Genomic DNA, 19,424 nt, shown 5'->3' with positions numbered 1-19,424 from the left:
GTGACGCAAATTGTGTTGCTCAAAGACAGGAAGTGTGTAAAATAGGCATTTTGTGCTCGATACTGAAATAATGTCATCTTTCTTCTTGCAGTGTTATTTTCTAAAAACAAAAAAAAAAAAACTATTTAGTGCTTTGGTCGAGAGATGAGAATAACCGGGTGAACAGCGATGGAAGAATACGTTTTACAAAAAGGTTTTAAATCTACACTGAGTGGTGTGAATTAGTGATTTGTGTGTGTTGTGAGACAGGAAGACGACAACATGGAGGCAGCAGCAGCAGCGACACTGACGAGGGCCTGCCCTAAACAAAACAACACAAAGCAGCTGACGGGAAGAGAAACATATTTACATCAACTGTGTACAACTTAATTTATAAATACACTTTTTTTTACGTATAAATTAGAAAAATAAAACAACTAGTGTAGATCAATCACGCTACTGCTACTCTCATTTTAAAGTCTGATTATTAACCCTCTTTATATTTGGTGAAAGAAAAAGAAAAAGAAAAAAGGCACAGCAATGAATAATTAGAGCGGTTTCCTCCCTGCAAACTTCTACATCACTACCCCCCCCCCCATCGCAACAGACAGTGGAATATAAATTAAGACGATTTTCTATTCTTATTTCTTTTTTTTTTTTAAACCAACAGAAGAATAAGTCCCCGCACTCAAACAGCAGCTACACTAACGTCACCAGTTACAATTCTCTTAAATAAATTAAGGCTTTAAAGGGGATTCGGGTTGAGTCAGAGAAACAGAACCCGGACTTTAACAGGAACCGGCTTCATGAGGCGAGAGGAGAAGATTGAAAACCTTTGAACCTGCTGGTTTAACGTGTTTCATCCAGAAACCAGTTTAAATAAGCTGTGGTTTTTCCTCAAGAGTTTCCAGAAGACACGTGTTGTAACATAATCTAGTAATATTTCAAAGGAAACATGAGAATATGATGCTTTTTTTTAATCACACGACATCATTGGGTTTTGTAGTGTTGGTTGTTTTTAGTGTTTAGCCCCCCCCCCCCCCCCCCCCCCCCTCGAAAGGGCGAGTGGAATAGATAATAGATGGATTATGAGACCGTGGGACAAATTGGACTAAAGCCCCAAAGTCTATGTTGCTAATGGGAAACACAAAGTGTGTATTGACAAAACAAATAGTCAATGATCCTTCAGGCTGAGACCTTTAATGTCTTCCCAGTCCCACAGTTCCCAGTGTTTCCTGCTAAGCTAACCAGCGTCATACTTATCGTACAAACACGAGACGCAGAAATTGTCTCGGTGAAAAAGAAAATTAGTGTTTTAACGGTTCCTTGTGTGAATACTTGAAGTTTGTTGATTTGATCTCTGACTCGTCCTAATAACACACTTTCCTATGTTAAAGGTTTTAAATGCTGATCTGTTCAAACGCCCTCCACACACACACACACTCTCACACACACACTCACACCCTCAGCAAACTCGCTATGTACAAGCGGTGCAGGCGGGTGCTACACGTAGACCAGGTCTCGGCCCGGTGTCGCCGAGCTGCCGGCCGCCTCCTGCTGCTTCGCCGGGCCCTCGGCCTCGGCCTGGTCGTCGTAGCCCTCGTACTCGATGGGCTTGGGGCAGCTGTACGGGTGCCCGTTGTCGTCGAAGAAGCGGCGGAAGGTGAACTCGTAGAAGGCGTGCTCCGGGTGCTTGCCGTTGCGGAACCAGCCGTTGAGCGTGTCGTTGAGGTTGTCCTCGCCGCCGCTGTCCTCGCTCCACAGCTTGTCCGGGTCCACGGGGTCGAAGTTGGACGTGTCCGTGGAGTGGGCGATGGTCGGGATGTACGGCGCCACCTGCTGCCGCTGGTCGCTGGAGAAGTCGATGGTCCTGAAGAACACGTGGGCTTTGATCTCCTCCGCGCCGTTCTTGCCGATGCGGTCCTCGGGGCCTCGGCACAGCTTGATGATGAGGTCCGACGCCTCCGGGCTGAGCTTGGCCTGGGGGGGGATGTGCAGCGTGCTCTTCCAGTTTATCACCTGGTTTCAACAGAGAGAGAGAGAGAGAGAGAGAGAGAGAGAGAGAGAGAGAGAGAGAGAGAGAGGCTCAGAGACAATGCAGTCCACACAGAGAGAGAGAGAGAGAGAGAGAGAGAGAGAGAGAGAGAGAGAGAGAGAGAGAGAGACAATGGAGTCTGAGGACTCATCACATACCTTCAGCTGCGTCTCCAGGGGCGTGGTCGCCAAGTAGGGAGGCTGTCCCACAACCATCTCATACAGGATGACACCGACACTCCACCAATCACAGAGCTGCGTGTATCCTGGAGAAGATTCAAGACGCGTTTAAACCAATCAACCGTCAGCAACCTCATCTCAAAAGACCATAAATTAATATAATATTTTAATTGAATAAACTTGTGTCTTACTTAAAAAAGCATGTTTGAGGATTTGATGCTTTTCTTTTGCCATATTTTGCTAAAAACATGAATTTCCTAATAGAACTAGTCGGATCTGGATGAACTTTAACCTCCACCCTCCTCCAGCACTCTACCTGTCCGGAGCAGCACTTCCGGGGCGATGTAGTTGGGCGTCCCCACCAGCGAGTGAGCCAGACAGCGCTGGTGCTGCCGGGCCTTCCTCCTCTCCAGAGGCTTCAGCCGGTCGGTGCAGCGGCAGTCGGTCGGGTCCTCCCACTCTTTACTGAAGTCCATGCTGTCCTGCCGCACGTGGTCGCCTGCACAGAACATCACATTCAATCACACTCTCTATGTATTTAGCATTTTCCTGATTTACAAATATCTGCCGGGTTGGACTGAAGAATTGAAATCAGATTAATAAGTGACACTAACCGCTCTGGTAATACTTGGAGTCGTGCGTCCAGCGGAAACCGGTGCAGAGGCCGAAGTCCGTCAGCTTTATGTGTCCGTCCCGGTCGATGAGGATGTTGTCGGGCTTGATGTCCCGGTGGATGAAGCCCATCTTGTGGACGCTCTCCACGGCGCAGGTGAGCTCTGCGATGTAGAACTGAGCCAGCTCCTCCTTGAAGATGCCGAGTCGGATGAGGAGACTCATCATGTCTCCTCCGGGGATGTACTCCATGACAAAGTACAGGTTGTCCTTGTCTTGGAAGGAGTAGTAGAGACGCACCACCCACTCGTTGTCGGCCTCGGCCAGGATGTCCCTCTCGGCCTTGACGTGGGCCACCTGGTTCCTCAGCAGCACGTCCTTCTTGCGGAGCGTCTTCATGGCGTACAGAGCGCCCGTGTCCTCTTTCCGGGCCAAACACACCTCGCCGAACGCGCCGATGCCGAGGGTCTTGATCCGTTTGAACATGGACTTGTCCATCTTGGCTCGCTTGAGCCGGATGTAGTTGGACTCCTTCTGACAGAGCATCATACGCATCTGCTCCTGGGCTTCTGAAGACAGACCCACCTGAGGACAAGAGGAAGGAAAACACCATTTAAAATGTGACCTGGCCTCAGAAAAGTGTAAATCAAAATGCACGTTATTACAAATAGGAACTGAGGAAAACAAGTGCAAATCAAACAAGATGCAAAAATATATTGTTAACTTCAATTTAGTCCAAAAAACAAGATACGTGCACAAGCAGTGATGTTATCAGTGAGATGAAGTTCTTCACATGCGTTTCCTTCAGCCACAGAGAGAAGATAACATGCTTTTTACACAAAAGAACAGTTTCTGAACAGCAGCTTACTTGTGTGTGTGTCTGTGTGTGTGTGTGTGTGTGTGTGTGTGTAATGAACAGCAGAGAAACCTTTACCTTTTCAGATCAGCTGTTAGTGACAGCGAGGAGAGAAAGGAAGAGAACAGCTCAGAAAAAAATAGAATAATAAGACTCAGAGAAAACAGAGATTACAAGATAGTTCAGGGAAAAACAGTTGGAAAATAGAAAAAGAGTCGAGAAGATTCACTCGTGTGATGAATTAAGGAAAAAATGCTTTTTTCTGATTCCTCACCCGGTTCATCTCACTCTCCAGCTGCTTCCTCCGTCTGATCCGCTGCTGGTGGTTCTTCAGGACGTTCTCCACGTGCTGCTCCATGAAGAACTTGAAGGCCTGAGGGGAGTACAGGGCGATCCGGCCCGACTCGCCCCTCGGCTCCTCGTCTTTCTTTTTACGGCGGACGGGAACGGGCGAAGTCGTGATCTGTTTATTCTCCTTCTCGGTCGCCGTGGCACTTTTGCCGTTTTCCGCCGTCTTGTCTCTGGAGTTGTCCCCCCCGCTGCTCTCCTCCTCCACCGGCTCCTCCCTGCCAGAGCCGAGCTTATTGGCGCCCGGATCGTACGCTGGGGGTAAAGGTGCGGGCGCCTGCTGGAGGAGGTGCTTAGGGTAGGGGGGAGGAGGACCCTGGTAGCTGGGTACTTCTGCTACTACAGGGATCTGAGGAGGAGGAGCTGGGGGCTCCTGGTAGGCCGGTGCAGCTGGAGGGGGTGGAGCCTGCTGCAGCCATGGAGGGTGTGTGGGCGCCACAGCCGTGTGTAACTCAGGTTTGTGAACACGCATGCTCTTGACCGGCTGCAGGATGGGAGCTTGGGTGATGGCAGTGACGGTGGTGGCTGAGGGCTGGGAGCCGGCCGGGTGCGGTGCCCTGCCGTTCAGCTGGTGGTTGTTGAAGGAGTTGGAGCGGACTGGCATGTTGTGTTGCCACGATGGGGACAGATCCTGGTTGCTGCTGTTGCCGGAGGAGGACTGAGGCTGATTGGGGACCAGAGGGGGCTGAGACCAGGACTGGGGGGGGCCTAGGTTGCACAAATCAAGGTTGTGACTGTTGCGGTTGGGTACCATCAGGGACTGAGGGATGTTTCCACCGTTTAAGTAAGAGGGAGAGGATGCGGGTCCTCCCATCTGATCAGTGGGACTGTGCCGGCTGCTCTGGTTGACTGGGTATGGGGGCGGGGGCTGTCGGCTGTTCCCCGCCATGTAGTCTGGCTGAGGGGAGCCATTCTGGGACCAGCTGGAGGGGAAGGTGAACTTACTCCCTCCAGAACTTTGCATTATGATGGGCTGGTGGCCCACAGACACTGGGCTGATCCCACGCTGGTTCTGAGAGGCTGCGGCTGAGTAGCCATCAGGCCACGCCCCCTGGGGTACTGGAGAGATACGGGGCACCAGGTAATCCATGTTACCAGAGTAGCGCTTGGTTGACGGGTTGCTGTCCCAGGACGTGGAAGGAGGCATGGCACCACGATTGGGTGGAGGCGTCACACTGCGCACCTGAGGAGGCATCGGAGGGTTGACTCTCTGGTTGTTCGCAGGGTGACCCTGGGGGAAAGCGGGCGGTGGTCCGGGGCTGTCGGAGCGGTAGATTATTCCATCGACCATGATGGGACCGTGTCGAGGAGCCAGAGACTCCTTAGAGCCTTTCCAGCTTGGCCTCCTCATCACAGGCATGTGGGAGGAACCTAAACACACAACATATATAGTTAGACAATTACAATTTAGTAATTTAAGAACAAAGAAATGTACATTCCCCCGATTTTATTTCAAACTCAAGACGATAATACAGATCTGTCCTAATCCAGATTTATATTTTGACTTGATCTCTAATGTGATGTGGTTTGTCGTCATGTGTTTCCAACTCTGCTGATCTTACCCTGTAATTATTTTTAGTGGTTTTAATCCAGAACAGTTGTCAAAACACACACACACACACACAAAATACTTATCAATAGACAGTATGTTGGCAGGCAACATGGTGGTTACACGCCTGCTCTTCCAAGAACGTATCATTACCGACGTCACGTGTGAAAATCATCAACCTAATTTCCGCTCACGTCTTTCCTGCAGTGACTCGTTCTCTTTCTCTCGGAGCACTTTGTCATTTCTTTAAGCAAACGTCCCGAATCCTGAAAACAATAATGGAGACGGAGCGATCCCGCCTGGACGGGGGACAAAGGAGACAAACCAGCCGCTCGTCCCAGAGGACGCTTCACGTACCTGGGGCTTTCAGGCCTGTTGTGTTGGGGTTGTTGACGACCATCGGATCCCTCATAGCGTCCTGATAGGTCATCTTACCCATGTAGTCTAAAGCCACGCCCACATTACGACTGTTGCTCGGCTTCGTGGGAAAAAAACAGACAAAAAAATTGTACTTTGTTAGGATTCATAACTTCAGCAAACCAGAACAGATTATATATATACATATACAACTGCTTTTAACTTAATGTAAATGGGTTGTAGCTTATTGCACATCATTTTCTCCATCAATATATTTATTTCTTTGTATATAAAAAGATACATTTTTATAGAATCAAGCTGGAAACAAAGATTTTTATTTGGATAACTAAACAAATCTGTTGGTCAACGAATGAATTAATAGAATAAACACATTTTTATTATATTAAGATATTAATTTCTTTCTATAAACCTGTTACAACCCCTGTTACGTACAAACCACTTCATACTTCGTCATCGAAAACACTGGCTCAAAACCAGTGGGAGCCGCCGGCTGAGAAACCACTTCTGTTCTCTCAACTGCACAAGCTTGTCCTTCTACTTTGCATACTTGTCATTTTCCAAATAATTCCCACTTAAGCAAAGTGCAACCAGGTGATTACACTCAATCACACAGACACGTACAGTCTGACACGGCTCCTGCACAACAACAACAACCTGTGTTGGCAACACGACAGCCGACAAAAAACACTCATCTCACCTCCTCGAACCCGGTGAACGGGGGGGCGTCCAGCGACATGTGCTTGTTGGCCTCGGGGCCCGAGCTGTTGGGCTCATTGGCAAAGGGCATCAGGGACTTGCGGATCTCCTGCAGGGCCTTGTGGTAGGGGTTCTTGGGGTTGATGCAGCGCCCTTGCTGCCTCGGATCCTCTTGGACCATTTTCCCGGCGCCACCGAGGTCCACTTTCGGCGGCTCCGAGGGTTTGGTCAGGTGGCGCAGGCTGTTCCTTATTTCCTGCAGCATTTGCTGGCTGTTGCCGCTGTAGTTGCTGGCGGGGAACGTCTTGGGCCTCATCTGTCGGTATCCTTCGGGTTTCTCCCCTCTCTTCATGTAAACGCATGTATGGGGACGATGGAGGGGGATGAAGAGGAGGTCGCTCAGTGCGAGGGGGGGTGGGGGGTGGGGGGGGGGGGCTGCAGAAGGAGGTGGCGTGGGTCTGAACTTCACCTCTGCATCCTCCTGAAAACACACCAGCCATTAGTAGGAATCCAGAGCACGTTTCATGTTACCTAACAGGTTTGGCAAATGAGATGTGGTGAGAGCAGTGGTTAAAGAACAGTGACAGATACACATGAGGAGTTAAGTATTGGTCAGGCTGTTATGACTGAGAGCTGATTGATTCATAATGTATCGATTTAAGCATCTTTTTAATTACAATAAAAACAAACCAGGCAGGTAGTGTAATGATTCAGGATAATAAATAATAACAATTAGCTGAAGACTAAACTTGAATACAACAATAATGGAGCAATAACACGAGGACAACAGTCATAACAACAACAGATAACTTGATATTTTACACAAATTAGCAAACGAGAAGCAGAATATAACAAACTTTCCACGTGACAAAGTTATTTTTATACTATTTGACTCGTTTAAAACCTTTTGAAACCAATAAAGTTGAGATTCCTGGCTCCAAAATAAAAGCTACACCTCTTCAAAACAAGACCCCGTCCACCTGCTAGCATCGTTAGCACTGTGCGCTATAAGCTCGCTGCTCTGGCGTCGACGATGCTAACGCGAGTCCCCGACGCTTCTCGCTAAATGACCCGAGAAACACCCAGAAATTCGCGGTTTAACGACAAACACACTGCGTGGTCTTTTTCTCGATCCCACTTTGCGTGAGACCTAACGCAGCAGCTGCGTCCCCGCGGCCCTTGCGGGTCCCAGGCGTCCATTTGCTGCCGCTAAGCTAACGACAGGTTGATAGAGTTAGCATGCTAGCTCGTTAGCCTCGGTTTGACAACTGACCCGGAGTCCTCAGCGGCCGCTTCCCTCGACACTTCTCCGGCTCCGACAACAGGCGACGTCCCCTCGAACCTTTTCCCGGAGACAAGGACGTGATTTCGGGGTCAAACGTGGAGTCGAGCCGCTCGTTCTCTGGAGCTCGTGAATTCCTGGGACTGGATTGACAAGTACAACAGACACAAGATGAACACCAAAACAACACACGGCACTTCCGGTGCTTTCACAATAAATGATCAGGGGGATATTTATATTATGTGAAGAAAATCCTGAAAACGGATAAAACTAAATGAAAAATCCATACATATAATTAAAATAACCAAAGTAATTTCCGAGAACCAGAATATCTTACTTGTCAATTTATTACATTTTCCAAAAATCTTTGTGTTCAAAGACAATAATGTAAGTAGTGCTGTGTTGTTAAATTGGTTTGAACGGCAATCTACACTTAATACTTAAAAAATATATAAGGAAATGTTTTTTGCAATAGTTTGTCCCTCAGAAATAATCTAAATCGTTAATGTTATATTTGAGCTTTTAATTTTAAAAGCAATACAGGAAACAGTAGCAGAGGTATTTTCTGGGTGAAGCTTCATTCAAGTTCCCCGGATGCAGCTTCCTCATCCTTCACCTGAGATCAGTGAACAAAACTAATCTGAGCTGTAAAGTAGAATTATATTTAATAAACAGCAGCAGAGTTCATTTTAACCTTTTGTGTATAAACTTTGAAAACATCATTTATTATTTTATTGGTTTATTTCCAAAAGTGTTTTAACGACAACATACATACAAAAAGTTCAGCTGAACTCAAATACTCTGCTTGGAACGATTTACAAAAACAATGAATTCATAATGATTCATCAATGCATCAGCAAAACACACAAGTAAAGCCACAATATCACAAACACACTTGTGAACATTTGTTTTGATATCTGATCAAAGCAGAAAGTAAAACCTCAGCTGGGACCGAAACTGGCTGCAAATAAATATATTTTTCTCATGTGCACTTTAAACTGGGATCTGCCTGTTGACAAAAATGGCCTCTCCGTCAGTCCCGCAGACGAGACACTGTCCGAGTACGTCCAGGCTGTTGACCGACAGCGTCTGGCTGGGCAGCATGTGGGTCGTCTCCAGGCGTCCTTTACTGGAGTCTCCGCTCAGCCAGGCGTTGACGAGGGACTGGTTCCCTCCGGCTGGAGCCATCGCACTGCGAGACATCATGCTGGTGTTCCTGCCGCCTGGGAAAACCACAATGAAGCATATTGCATTTGAGTTTATTGGGATTTCTGTGCCATTATTATGTTGGTGTATAGATTCCTTGGATTGTCGATATGCTTGGTTATTTTGATCTCAGCTGACCAATAAATAAAAGCTGAGGGTTTATGTCTAATACATGAAATATACAAATATCCTCTTTCTAAGGCAGAAAGATAAGTTGCTAACGTAGGATTGAACTTTCGCGTATAATTGTAACGACACCTCAATCATGTGATGTGCTGATAACATTTGGTGAATGGTTTAGATTTTGGAAACCAAAAGTCACGGTTTACAACAAGTCTTATGGAAATACTCTGGATTGTGGCAGAAATACCAATTTATCGGCAGCACAGAGCAGTTTTTTCTTTGTAAAAAAGTGTTTGTCATCTCCCTGTGCACTCAGATGAGAAGGAACCATGTGACATATGTAGTCTTACCTTGTAGGAAGGAGGGCATGTCTGACTGTGAGGATGTTTCCCAGTGTAGCAGCGAGCCGTCCTCTGAACAGGTGAACAGATGGTCTGGGTTGGTCGGGTGGAAGTGGACCTCCCACACTGGATAGAGAACCACAGAAAAACGTTTACGTAAAAAAAAAAAGCAGCAGTTATTGCTTAAAAGATCAGAATGAACTTGTAAGTTTAAGTCTTACTCTCAGCAGAGTGCGCCTCCATGAGTGAGAAGGGAGCGCTGCTTTGTCTCACGTCCCAGACACAGAGCATGCCGTCCTGGCCTCCTGTGGCTACGATGTGCTGCTGGTTCGGATGTCTGTCCACACAGTGCAGAGGAACTCTATCCCCGGAGCTGAGAGGATAACAACTTGTCAGTTTTGCTTATATTGAAAAGGAAAGAGGAAAATCTTTTTAAATGATGCCTGTGGAGATCTTACAGGGAGAGGATCTGGGAGGGCGAGTTGCTTTGTTGTCTGAAATCCCACAGCTTGAGTTGGCCGATCGAGTTCACCGTCAAAATCTCTGTGGTCCTCAGATAAGTCACCGCATGGATCGTGCTGCTGTCGGCGTTCTCTGGCAGTGATGAAATAGTCCAATGAACCATGTGAGTCCCAAGAAACATTAGTCATCACATTTTATCGTGAAATGTTGCAGCTTTAACTTAGTCTCACCTATGACTCGGATCACTGCTTCCTGGTCGGCTCTGAAGACGATGATCCTGCCGTCTTCTCCGACCGTAACGATCTCGGGGCTGCTGCACACGACACCGGTGCAGGGGGCGTTATCACAGGGGTAACGATGCGCCCTCGCCCAGTGCTGAGCCAGTGATATTGTCTGCAAACAAGAGAGAGAGAGAGATGAGATGAGACGTTGTATCAAAACACAACTATGTCATACAGGGTTTCCTGTTGAGAAGTTTGTCTACAGTTCTTTCCCTGAACTGAAACATATTTGTGAAGCTATTTCCAAATGCAGGAAGAAGAACTGACCCCTAGTTGACCCTCATGGGATAAGATTCAGGTCAAATGTTGCTCTACTCTGGGTTTAACTTCACTGTTTGATCGTCTTTTTTGCAACATGTTTTTTTTTTTATATTGTACGCCCTTATTTTGAAAAGCAGATATTCCACAAGAAGCATCAAATAGAACTGAATGCTATCACATTATTGTCCAGGGTCTGTAGGTAATGGCTACATCTGTCAGACTCCTTCTGGACCGTGTGGTAGTAAAATAAAGTTATTATTATTATAAAGTTATTAGTATAACGTGTACCTGACTGTTTTGGTGGTGGCGGTAGATGCTGACTGCTCCAGTTGAAGATGCCGTGACGATTCTGTCTTGGTCCAGAAACTGTAAAATATGAAAGGTTGTATGAAGGCACAAGATGAATTCCAGAAATCAAATATAATCTAACAATTGGATAATAGATACAAAACATAAACATGACAACACACTTGTGATTTTTCTTTGTCCAACACTGTGACATTTAACATTTAACCTTCAACCAACTCCAGGGGAGGTGAAAAGTTTAAGAACTCCTGCACTAAGAGACTCACCTGAAGGTCGAGAACATCTCCATCGTGCTTGTGTTCACACAACAGTTGAGGATCTCCTTCAAATCCATCGTCCATGTCTGAACTTCCATTGCTCCCGATGGACCAGATGGAAATCTTGTTGTCCTGCAGACACATTCACAGGAATTGATGTTTTAATACAGCAGCAGAGCTTGTTTACCTCTATTAAAACAATTATAAAAACAAATATGTGCCCACATAGACTCTTAACATATACAAAACACACTTTTACCCACATATAAATACTTGTATATACATCAATGTAAAGTAAACAGAGGCTTGTGTGGTAGATGTTGAAAGAGTTTATACACGAATGACTGAAGTTAGATGCTGCCACAGGATAAGAGAATAAGCAGTAAATCCATATCAATAATACAAATATAGAATATACACATTACATACAAATAACTCATAAAGACAGCTTTCACCACAGTTAAGATTTATGAAGTATTCTGCTTTCTCTCAATGTATTTATGAGCTTATCTTTATGACTCGTATTAACAATAAATAAACACTTGTTCGTGCAGCAGATTGAAGCCGAATTGAGACTTTATGAAAAACAACGGGCCTAAAGTCGAGATCGGCCCAATCTGATCCAAGGAACCAGACTACTTTACAAAATGAAACTGATTCGAGTGTATTCTCTATGACGCCTGGTGTGAAGTTCAGTATAAATATCAACTTGCCGACCTCGTTGTCCCACGAACCGGCCGCGAACACGTCCGGCTGCTGCAGCGTGGACACGGACACGGGCTTCCATCTGGTCCGGCTCACTTTCTGGGACACGTACTTGGCGTTTACGTTCTCCATCGAAGCAGAGACGGTCTCGAACGCTTTAAGGCAAAACACGTTAGCCGGGGTTAGCTTAGCATTCACGAGCCAAACCGAACTGTACGCGCCCGCCGCCTTCCACTGAGTACGGTGGCTCAGAGGGGTCAAAACACTCTGACAGCAATGAGAATGAGCGCCACCAGCTGGTGTGAATGGTTGAGACTGTGGGATAGTAATGCATGTAGAAATATACAGTTTAACAATCATAATAATAAAATAAGCACATTTCAAAACAGTTAAAAAAGTGTCTTAAAATTCAAACTACTACTGCAACTTTTCACACGTGTCTCTTGTTCATAGTTTTGTCATCGCTTGTATTTAGTCTCTTGTTTATAGGCTGATTCTTTGTTATATTATATTGTAGTACTTTAGTGTGTATTCTAGTGCTTTATTGTGTATCATTGACCCAGGGAGTATGTATAGTTTTATTACATTTTATGTTTTATTTCATTCTATTTTGAGCTATTTTAATTCTTCGTAACTGTTTTATTGCTGCTACACATGCTGTTGTAACAATCATTTACCAATTTAGGATCAATAAAGTACATCCATATATTTAACTCTCTCTCTCTCTCTCTCTCTCTATCAATCTATTTATCTATCTATCTATCATCTCTCTCTCTCCTTCTCCATCAATCCACCCATCCATCCCTACCCCTCTCTATCTATCTATCTATCTATCTATCTATCTATCTATCTATCTCTCTATCTATCTATCCATACCTATCTCTCTCTCTCTTTCTCTCTCTCTGTATCTATCCATCTACTCATCTTTTAATCTATCTCACTTTCTCACTCTTTCCATCCATCCATCAAAATAAAGAGAAACGTGTGTTTCCACTACAACATGTCTCTCACGCCCCCTAGCGGCCTGAGTCCATAGAGCGGCTGCAGATCTGCAGGACTCCGAGTGGATTGTGTTTTATTCTGTGTGTTATTATCCAGATCTGATGTAAACTTGTATTCAGGGTTCGATGCCCCCGCAGTGCACCGCGCTGAGCTCCACGTGCCCCGCCCCGTGCTGCGTGCGGGCCGCCCCGCAGTGAGACGGGGTCCGGATGCCCGGTGACGCTGCGCCGGCTCCTCTGGAAGTTCTGGGCTTCCTTGGTAAAACGTTCGGCGCAGGCGCGGCACTGACAGCTGCCGTCTACTTCCTCCGCAAGGTCTGCTTCACGATGGCCTGGAAATCTGGGGGAGCCAGCCACGCGGAGCTCGTCAACAACCTCCGCAGTGAGTAGTTTGCACAGCGGCGGCACCTCCACGCACTGCTCGCCCGGTAAAACCCTTCATTTGGCGGGTTGAGGTTGTCAGCGCAGCACGGGGGAGGGACCTAGCCACCTAGCCACCTAGCAGGCTAACTAGCTAGCCGTGTGGTCAAGTTGTTGTTGACCCAGCGCTGCCTCTCTCTCCTCCCCTTCCCCGAAGCATGCTCACCCCGTGGAGCACATGTCTCCGCGTCGCTGCTGAAATAAAACAAAAACACACTTTTTTTAAAATATTGTTTGTGGTCGCAGGATATTTTTGCATATGTTTTGCAGGGTTAGCTTAGCGTGCTAGCTCTATGTGCGTCACTCATAGACTGGCTTCACTGTAGCTAGCGTTAGCCCGCGCTGCTAGCTGCCCTGCCCACACTCCACCCTGCACCATTCACCTCCACCTGAACGACGCTGACATCTGCTGCCGCTGCTGAACCTTCATTTAGCGGATGACTGTGAAAGACACCCCGCTGTGTCCCTGCGGCTGCTGCTTGTGTGTTCAGGCGGGGTGAGGGTTCTTCTAGAGGGGGCAGTGAGGGTGGGGCACCCCGCTGGGATCAGGTGCCATGGGTGCCACCAGTGCCACTAGGTTCATCCTGCAGCCCAGACATTACAACATCGTGTGGGCACTGGGGCGAAGTGCAGCAGCCTCTGATCTGCACCTGAAGGTTTGACTTACACTGAGCAATGTGATGTGCACTGTCATCACATCTGATGACTTTAATATTAGATATCCACCCGATGCTATTTATATTCTGCTCAGTCCAGCTCTGCAGCAGACTTTGAAGCTGCAAGCCTTGTGAATGTGTGACTCGTCTTTCTGTATTTGCTCCTTAATCAAAATCATAACTCGTGTATTCAGCCATATTTATCCTGCACGTTAAAGACTACATTCTAGCATCTGCATCAAAGTTAAATGGGTTCCTCCTTGGCCCATGTCCCATCCCTCCACCCTCAGACACAGGGGATAGGCTCCGGACTTCACCCGCAGTCTGGGGTTACACATGCCCAACGCAGCACAGGGAGGTTCTCTGCACAGACAGGTTCACACAACAGCATCAAATCCTCCGCATTATTCAGAGAGAGAGAGGTGGAGCAGCCGGGTGCAGCAGACAGAGGCAGAGTAAGTGACGTATTAACTCCGCTGCGGAGATCACGTGATCGTGTTTACAGCAGCCGGACTTCGTCGCCAGCCCTCATAACCACAAACTCTCTAGACACGTGATAGAAGCGTCATCATCTCACAGGGTTTCAGTCCCTGCTGTGTTCTCACATCGACCTCACCTGGATTTCCACGGACTTTACACCCGGAGGTCAGGTGGAGAAAGTCAGCAAAAACTGCGGAGCTTCTCACTCGGACATTTGCTTTCACACATGCACCTCCTCTGTGGAAGATGTGGAGGAGCTGTAGAGTTCAGTGCATGTCTGAAAGCAGCTTCGGTGCAATAAATCCATCATTAGCACAAGATCACGTTTTCTTTCTGTGCTGTGGTATAGACGCTTGTCAAATTTAAATGATGTGGTCATTATTTTGGATTTCACTCTCCTCCTGATTAAACCCTGGACTGGACACTGACCCATTTAGTGGCTTAAATTTAACCCAGAATGAGCACAAGCTGGATTCATGCAGGTCACACACAGGATGCATGCTAATTCACCACTTTGTGTCGAGCCTCCTGATCACACTGCTCAGGACTGCTCTGTTCAGGCGGTTGCAGTTCACCCAGTTGCATTTGTTCTAATGCCTCATGACTGTTTAAAGTGCTGCACCTCAGTTATGTGTCAGAGGAAGATTTAAATGCGTCTTTTGAATTGCGTGTGTGGGTTTAAAGCCTCGAACGAGGTCAGAGTTGGTTTTGAATTTCCCAGGCAATTTAGAATCCTGAGAATAATTGTGGATGGAATAAAGAAATGGCTCGAAAATGGCCGATGTGTGTAGTTTTAATTTCATAAATCAGTAGTAAGCGTCCATCTGGTGGATTTGCAATGAATCCAAAAGCAGTTGATAGCTGTGAGGGGAGTCGGTAATGAGAGAGCGGCGCCGGCTGTCGTTGGCGACTCCTGCCTTTGGCACCAGCTGCTACAGGAACCTGTTCAAAGGGATTAATCTGAAGACCAGTACTTTTATAGGGAGTTTATTCCCCCCCCCATGAGTTGTCTCTAAGGGTTTGTCACATATGCGAATGTGACTCTGCAGAAAAGTTTTATCACTAAAAAGTCTCCACGCTTTCATCCTGCATTATCTCTGACATTGTATTTTTCATACATGGCAAATTTTTCTATTTAGGGCTGATCTAGTGAAAAGCTTTCAGCTCTATTTGTGTTTTTTCATTTATAGTTTTCTACTAAAGTTTCTAGTTAAAATGTAAATTACTGAGCCTCAATTAAAACGTTGTGTCATGGGAGGTTGATGAAGGAATTTTTTGCGTATATTTATCATAATTCTGATTTAATATATCCCCTAATATAGCTATCGGCCTCTAGTAATCCATATGGGTCAGGGTCTGATAAGAAGTCCTGCTCATGGATTTGGTTTTATCAATGACAGGTGAAGGTTGACACAGTATTAGTAATGTCTGCTCCTGCTTCAAGGTTGTGTCATACGTTTCCTCCTGGTGTTTGTATTTGTCCATAACCTAGAGTGAGACAAACTTTCTCTCTTTCCTCCACAGAAAATGGCATTATCAAATCCGACAAGGTCTATGAAGTCATGCTGGCCACAGACCGATCCCACTTCTCCAGGTGTAATCCCTTCATGGACTCGCCGCAGTCAATAGGTACACACCCTCGTAACACACTCCTATATTCAGACAGTCTGACGTCTGAGGGATGAGGTGACCAAATCTCTGCCTTTCTTTTAACCAAAAGGTTTTCAAGCAACCATCAGCGCCCCACATATGGTAAGAGAATCCTCTTTTTTTATTTTGAAAGGTTTCAAACTGAAGCCAAACACAACCAGGCAGTTTTATCGATTTGAATGCACACTTAGAGACAAGTTTCCATGTTTATCAGTTATTTTCATCCTGATTGGCCTGTACCTTGTCATCACTGTGCCCCCCCCCCCCCCAGCACGCCTACGCCCTGGAGCTTCTACACGACCAGCTGTACGACGGGGCCAAGGCTCTGGACGTGGGCTCCGGCAGCGGGATCCTGTCCGTCTGCTTTGCACGAATGGTGAGCCACACACATGACGGGTAAACGCACACAACTTCTCCATGGTGGCTTCCTACATGTTATCATTTAATAAGCTGGACAACCAGTCGGTGTGAAATCAGATGAAGTGAAATCCTTTTGTGTATATGAAGTGAGCCTCATCTCCCCCTCCTCCCCCCCTCCTCTCTTTACAGGTAGGCCCTAAAGGGAAAGTTATAGGAATCGATCACATCAAAGAGCTGGTAGAGGATTCTGTAAACAATGTGAACAAAGATGACCCCAGTTTGTTGACATCGGGCCGAGTGACGCTCACAGGTAACTCGGGAATGTGTTTCCATATGTGTTTCGTGATGAGGAAGCTCACCTGTAGCCTTTACTTGACATCCTGTGTGTTTCAGTGGGAGATGGGAGACTGGGCTACGAGGACGAGGCGCCTTATGATGCCATTCATGTCGGAGCTGCAGCCCCCAGCGTCCCTCAAGCTGTGAGTCTCACAGAGTTCCCAATTTCCTCTAAACGGGGAATGAATATATATGTCATTGTAATCCATCCTGGACATTTGTTTCCTCACGCTCTTACCCCTCCCTCCTCTCCCAGCTTCTGGACCAGCTGAAGCCCGGCGGTCGGCTGATTCTCCCCGTGGGCCCGGCGGGAGGAAACCAGATGCTGGAGCAGTACGACAAGATGGAGGACGGCAGCACCAAAATGAAGCCCTTGATGGGGGTGATTTATGTGCCTTTAACAGACAAAGACAAGCAGTGGTCCAGGTGGAAGTGACTTCCTACTCCCTCCCCTCCTCCCCCCTTCTCTGCTCCTCACAGTGGCAAAGGTGAACTGGTGTGGCTCGGAGCAGGCGATGGATCGCGAGGGGCTGCGTTTTGCTGCTTGTCGACATTTTTTGCTTCCTCCATACCACACCTGCACGTTTCCTCCATTTTAACACTAAATTGGTTTGTAAAAACCTGCCTGACGAGTGAAATCTGAGCTTATAGTTATTTTTGGAGCCAAAAAATTAAACACTTAACTAATTAGTGTGACGTGTGAGGTTATATGCTTGGTTTTTCAGAGCATGACTTCTTCATCTGGATTCTAATAAGACTGAATCATCGACTCTGTGAGATGTAGAAGAATCTAATTGTAGATGTTTGGATTTTATTGTGACAACCAATCTTAATATGGTGCATGTGATTCTAACTCCCAATTGTTTGCACGAGGAGCTCCCGGTTTGTGTTGCTCACGAGCCGCTCGTTTGTGTTTCCTCTCTAACGTCCGCCTTGTGTTTCTCACAGGGATGAACTTTGAAGAGGAAGACCGGCCGTTTTCCACCTTGAAGTTTGAACCCGGAGAAGACTTGGATGGGGTCGAACCGCCCTCGTCATGTTGCAAGCATAACAAAAACAGGCTCTTTTTTTGTTTGTACATCTAACAACGGAACAGCCAGTACCACACCGGTGACAGCCCTGGGACGGCTGGGGAGAAGGACTGCTTCAAGCTCGGCACAGAAATAAAAGGGAGAGAGCGTTTTGCGTTTGTTTTACGAGTGCGCGCATCTTTTTTTCAGAGGGTTTTGTTTTGTTTTTAACTGCTGGATTTAATTTTTGGTTTTCTGCATCGTTAAAAAAATGCAGTCAAGACAGTTTTACAGTTTTACATTTCAGCAGCGTCAAAGCTGAATGTGGGAGGTACGGAGGAGGAGGAGGACAGCCGGAGACTTTTAGATAATTTCACTAGCTACAGTGTGTGTGCTCTCTTCCCCTGCCAGCAGTATTAGGATCTCACACACACACACAAAGGCAACACAACAGCTGATGTAACCCACTTTATCCTGTTTGATGTGCAGCACTCTTTAGGTCATAGAGCAAGCTACGCAGTGGATCATACCGAGCCTGACTCCAGAGCGAGCGGCGCTAACAACACTGACTCACGTGCACATCCAGGGGCTGCGCTTTCCACTCGGTGATGTGCTGCTTTTCTGCCATTAACCATTTTCCTGCAGGTTCTTCTGGTGACCGACACTAAAACGGCTTCGTCACTGCTTTGCCAAAACGTTCTCCAACAATATAAAGCAAATGAATGTGTGTTCTCTTGAGAGAAAGAAAAGGAAAAATAAAAAATCCTACATGGAATTTAAAAAAAAAATAGATAAAAAAAAGCACATTTCATTTTGGGTGATACTTGGCTTTCACAGTTCATGGAATGGCATATGAAAATAAAGAGATGTTTTATGTCTGACTTTGGTTATTAAATCTTTTGTGTGTTTCTCATGTACAAAAAATGTCGTGCAACAGAGATGGTTTTGTTGAGCTGTTTCACCGATATAGGCTCTCGACCAATTGCGTGTCAGTAACAGCTGTCAATCATGATGTTTCACACCCTTTTTTTTAATAGGGTCAAATAAAAACCAATTTATCAGAAACATGAAGACTTGAACAAACACCAGATGGATAAGAACTATGACAGAAACCATAATTTAGGGGGAAATTCTCGTGTACATTGACTTTTTAATTTGGTCCATGTCCCACCTGCTTCCATGGAGGAGGTACGGTTTAGAGGCAGCCACCAGGGGGCGAGCTACCATCTGGACATTGTTAATGTACATGTCTGGCTGCAACCTAAAGTCTCACTGAGGTTTGGAAAATATTCTAAGTAAAAGAAACTAGTATTCAGCTCAATAGTTGTTTAAAACATCTTTAAAATGCAGGCTCATTATTTGTATTTGTATAAATCATTATCAGCACACCACAGCAATATTGTTGGATATATATAATAAACTTTAATATCTGACATGTAGGACAGCACTTAGAGGAAACACATGGATAGACAGTCACAGACTCCACACAGACATGTTTGCTTGATGAAGACGTGTGTAACAGATCCAGGCCAGAGAGGGACTGGACACAAATCACTATGTTTACTACTGGTCTGGGATATTTAAATAATAACTCCAACATCAGGCACTCCAGAGGATTAACACTTCTGTCCCCAGGTCACATCTACAGATTTTAA

The 19,424-nt window shown here is 46.3% G+C and overlaps 3 protein-coding genes across 5 annotated transcripts; 1 reads left to right on the top strand and 2 right to left on the bottom strand.

Annotated features, from left to right (window-relative positions):
* Positions 1-1,016: 1,016 nt before the first annotated feature.
* lats1 (large tumor suppressor kinase 1) lies at positions 1,017-8,079 on the bottom strand. The gene is made up of 8 exons (XM_053444620.1): positions 7,906-8,079; positions 6,634-7,113; positions 5,916-6,036; positions 3,936-5,380; positions 2,808-3,390; positions 2,510-2,692; positions 2,173-2,279; positions 1,017-1,998 (listed from the first exon to the last, which is right to left on the bottom strand). Exons 2-8 carry the CDS (start codon positions 6,982-6,984, stop codon positions 1,483-1,485), a joined length of 3,306 nt encoding a protein of 1,101 aa, XP_053300595.1. The 5' UTR covers positions 6,985-7,113; positions 7,906-8,079; the 3' UTR covers positions 1,017-1,482.
* Positions 8,080-8,636: 557 nt separating this feature from the next.
* On the bottom strand, positions 8,637-12,564 carry nup43 (nucleoporin 43). Its single transcript, XM_053445291.1, has 8 exons — positions 11,869-12,564; positions 11,161-11,283; positions 10,877-10,954; positions 10,277-10,439; positions 10,043-10,178; positions 9,806-9,957; positions 9,594-9,710; positions 8,637-9,137 (listed from the first exon to the last, which is right to left on the bottom strand). Exons 1-8 carry the CDS (start codon positions 12,214-12,216, stop codon positions 8,908-8,910), a joined length of 1,347 nt encoding a protein of 448 aa, XP_053301266.1. The 5' UTR covers positions 12,217-12,564; the 3' UTR covers positions 8,637-8,907.
* A 529-nt stretch (positions 12,565-13,093) lies between these two features.
* On the top strand, positions 13,094-18,650 carry pcmt (protein-L-isoaspartate (D-aspartate) O-methyltransferase). Of its 3 annotated transcripts, none has more exons than XR_008342219.1 (8): positions 13,094-13,239; positions 15,938-16,042; positions 16,134-16,165; positions 16,335-16,439; positions 16,613-16,733; positions 16,817-16,902; positions 17,016-17,247; positions 17,708-18,650. XR_008342219.1 is itself a non-coding variant. In XM_053445731.1 (8 exons), the coding sequence occupies exons 1-8, from the start codon at positions 13,185-13,187 to the stop codon at positions 17,711-17,713; spliced, it is 636 nt and encodes a 211-aa protein (XP_053301706.1). In that variant the 5' UTR covers positions 13,094-13,184; the 3' UTR covers positions 17,714-18,650. The 3 variants fall into 3 exon arrangements, 2 of the variants coding, with proteins under 2 accessions (XP_053301706.1, XP_053301705.1); XM_053445731.1 differs by having other exon boundaries at positions 17,016-17,141; XM_053445730.1 differs by having other exon boundaries at positions 17,016-17,185.
* The last annotated feature ends 774 nt before the right edge of the window (positions 18,651-19,424 follow it).

This window comes from Pleuronectes platessa, chromosome 17, assembly GCF_947347685.1.
Source record: "Pleuronectes platessa chromosome 17, fPlePla1.1, whole genome shotgun sequence".
Lineage (NCBI taxonomy): Eukaryota > Metazoa > Chordata > Actinopteri > Pleuronectiformes > Pleuronectidae > Pleuronectes > Pleuronectes platessa.
Note: the sequence above shows the minus strand (reverse complement) of the source record. Positions and strands in the feature narration are given on the sequence as shown.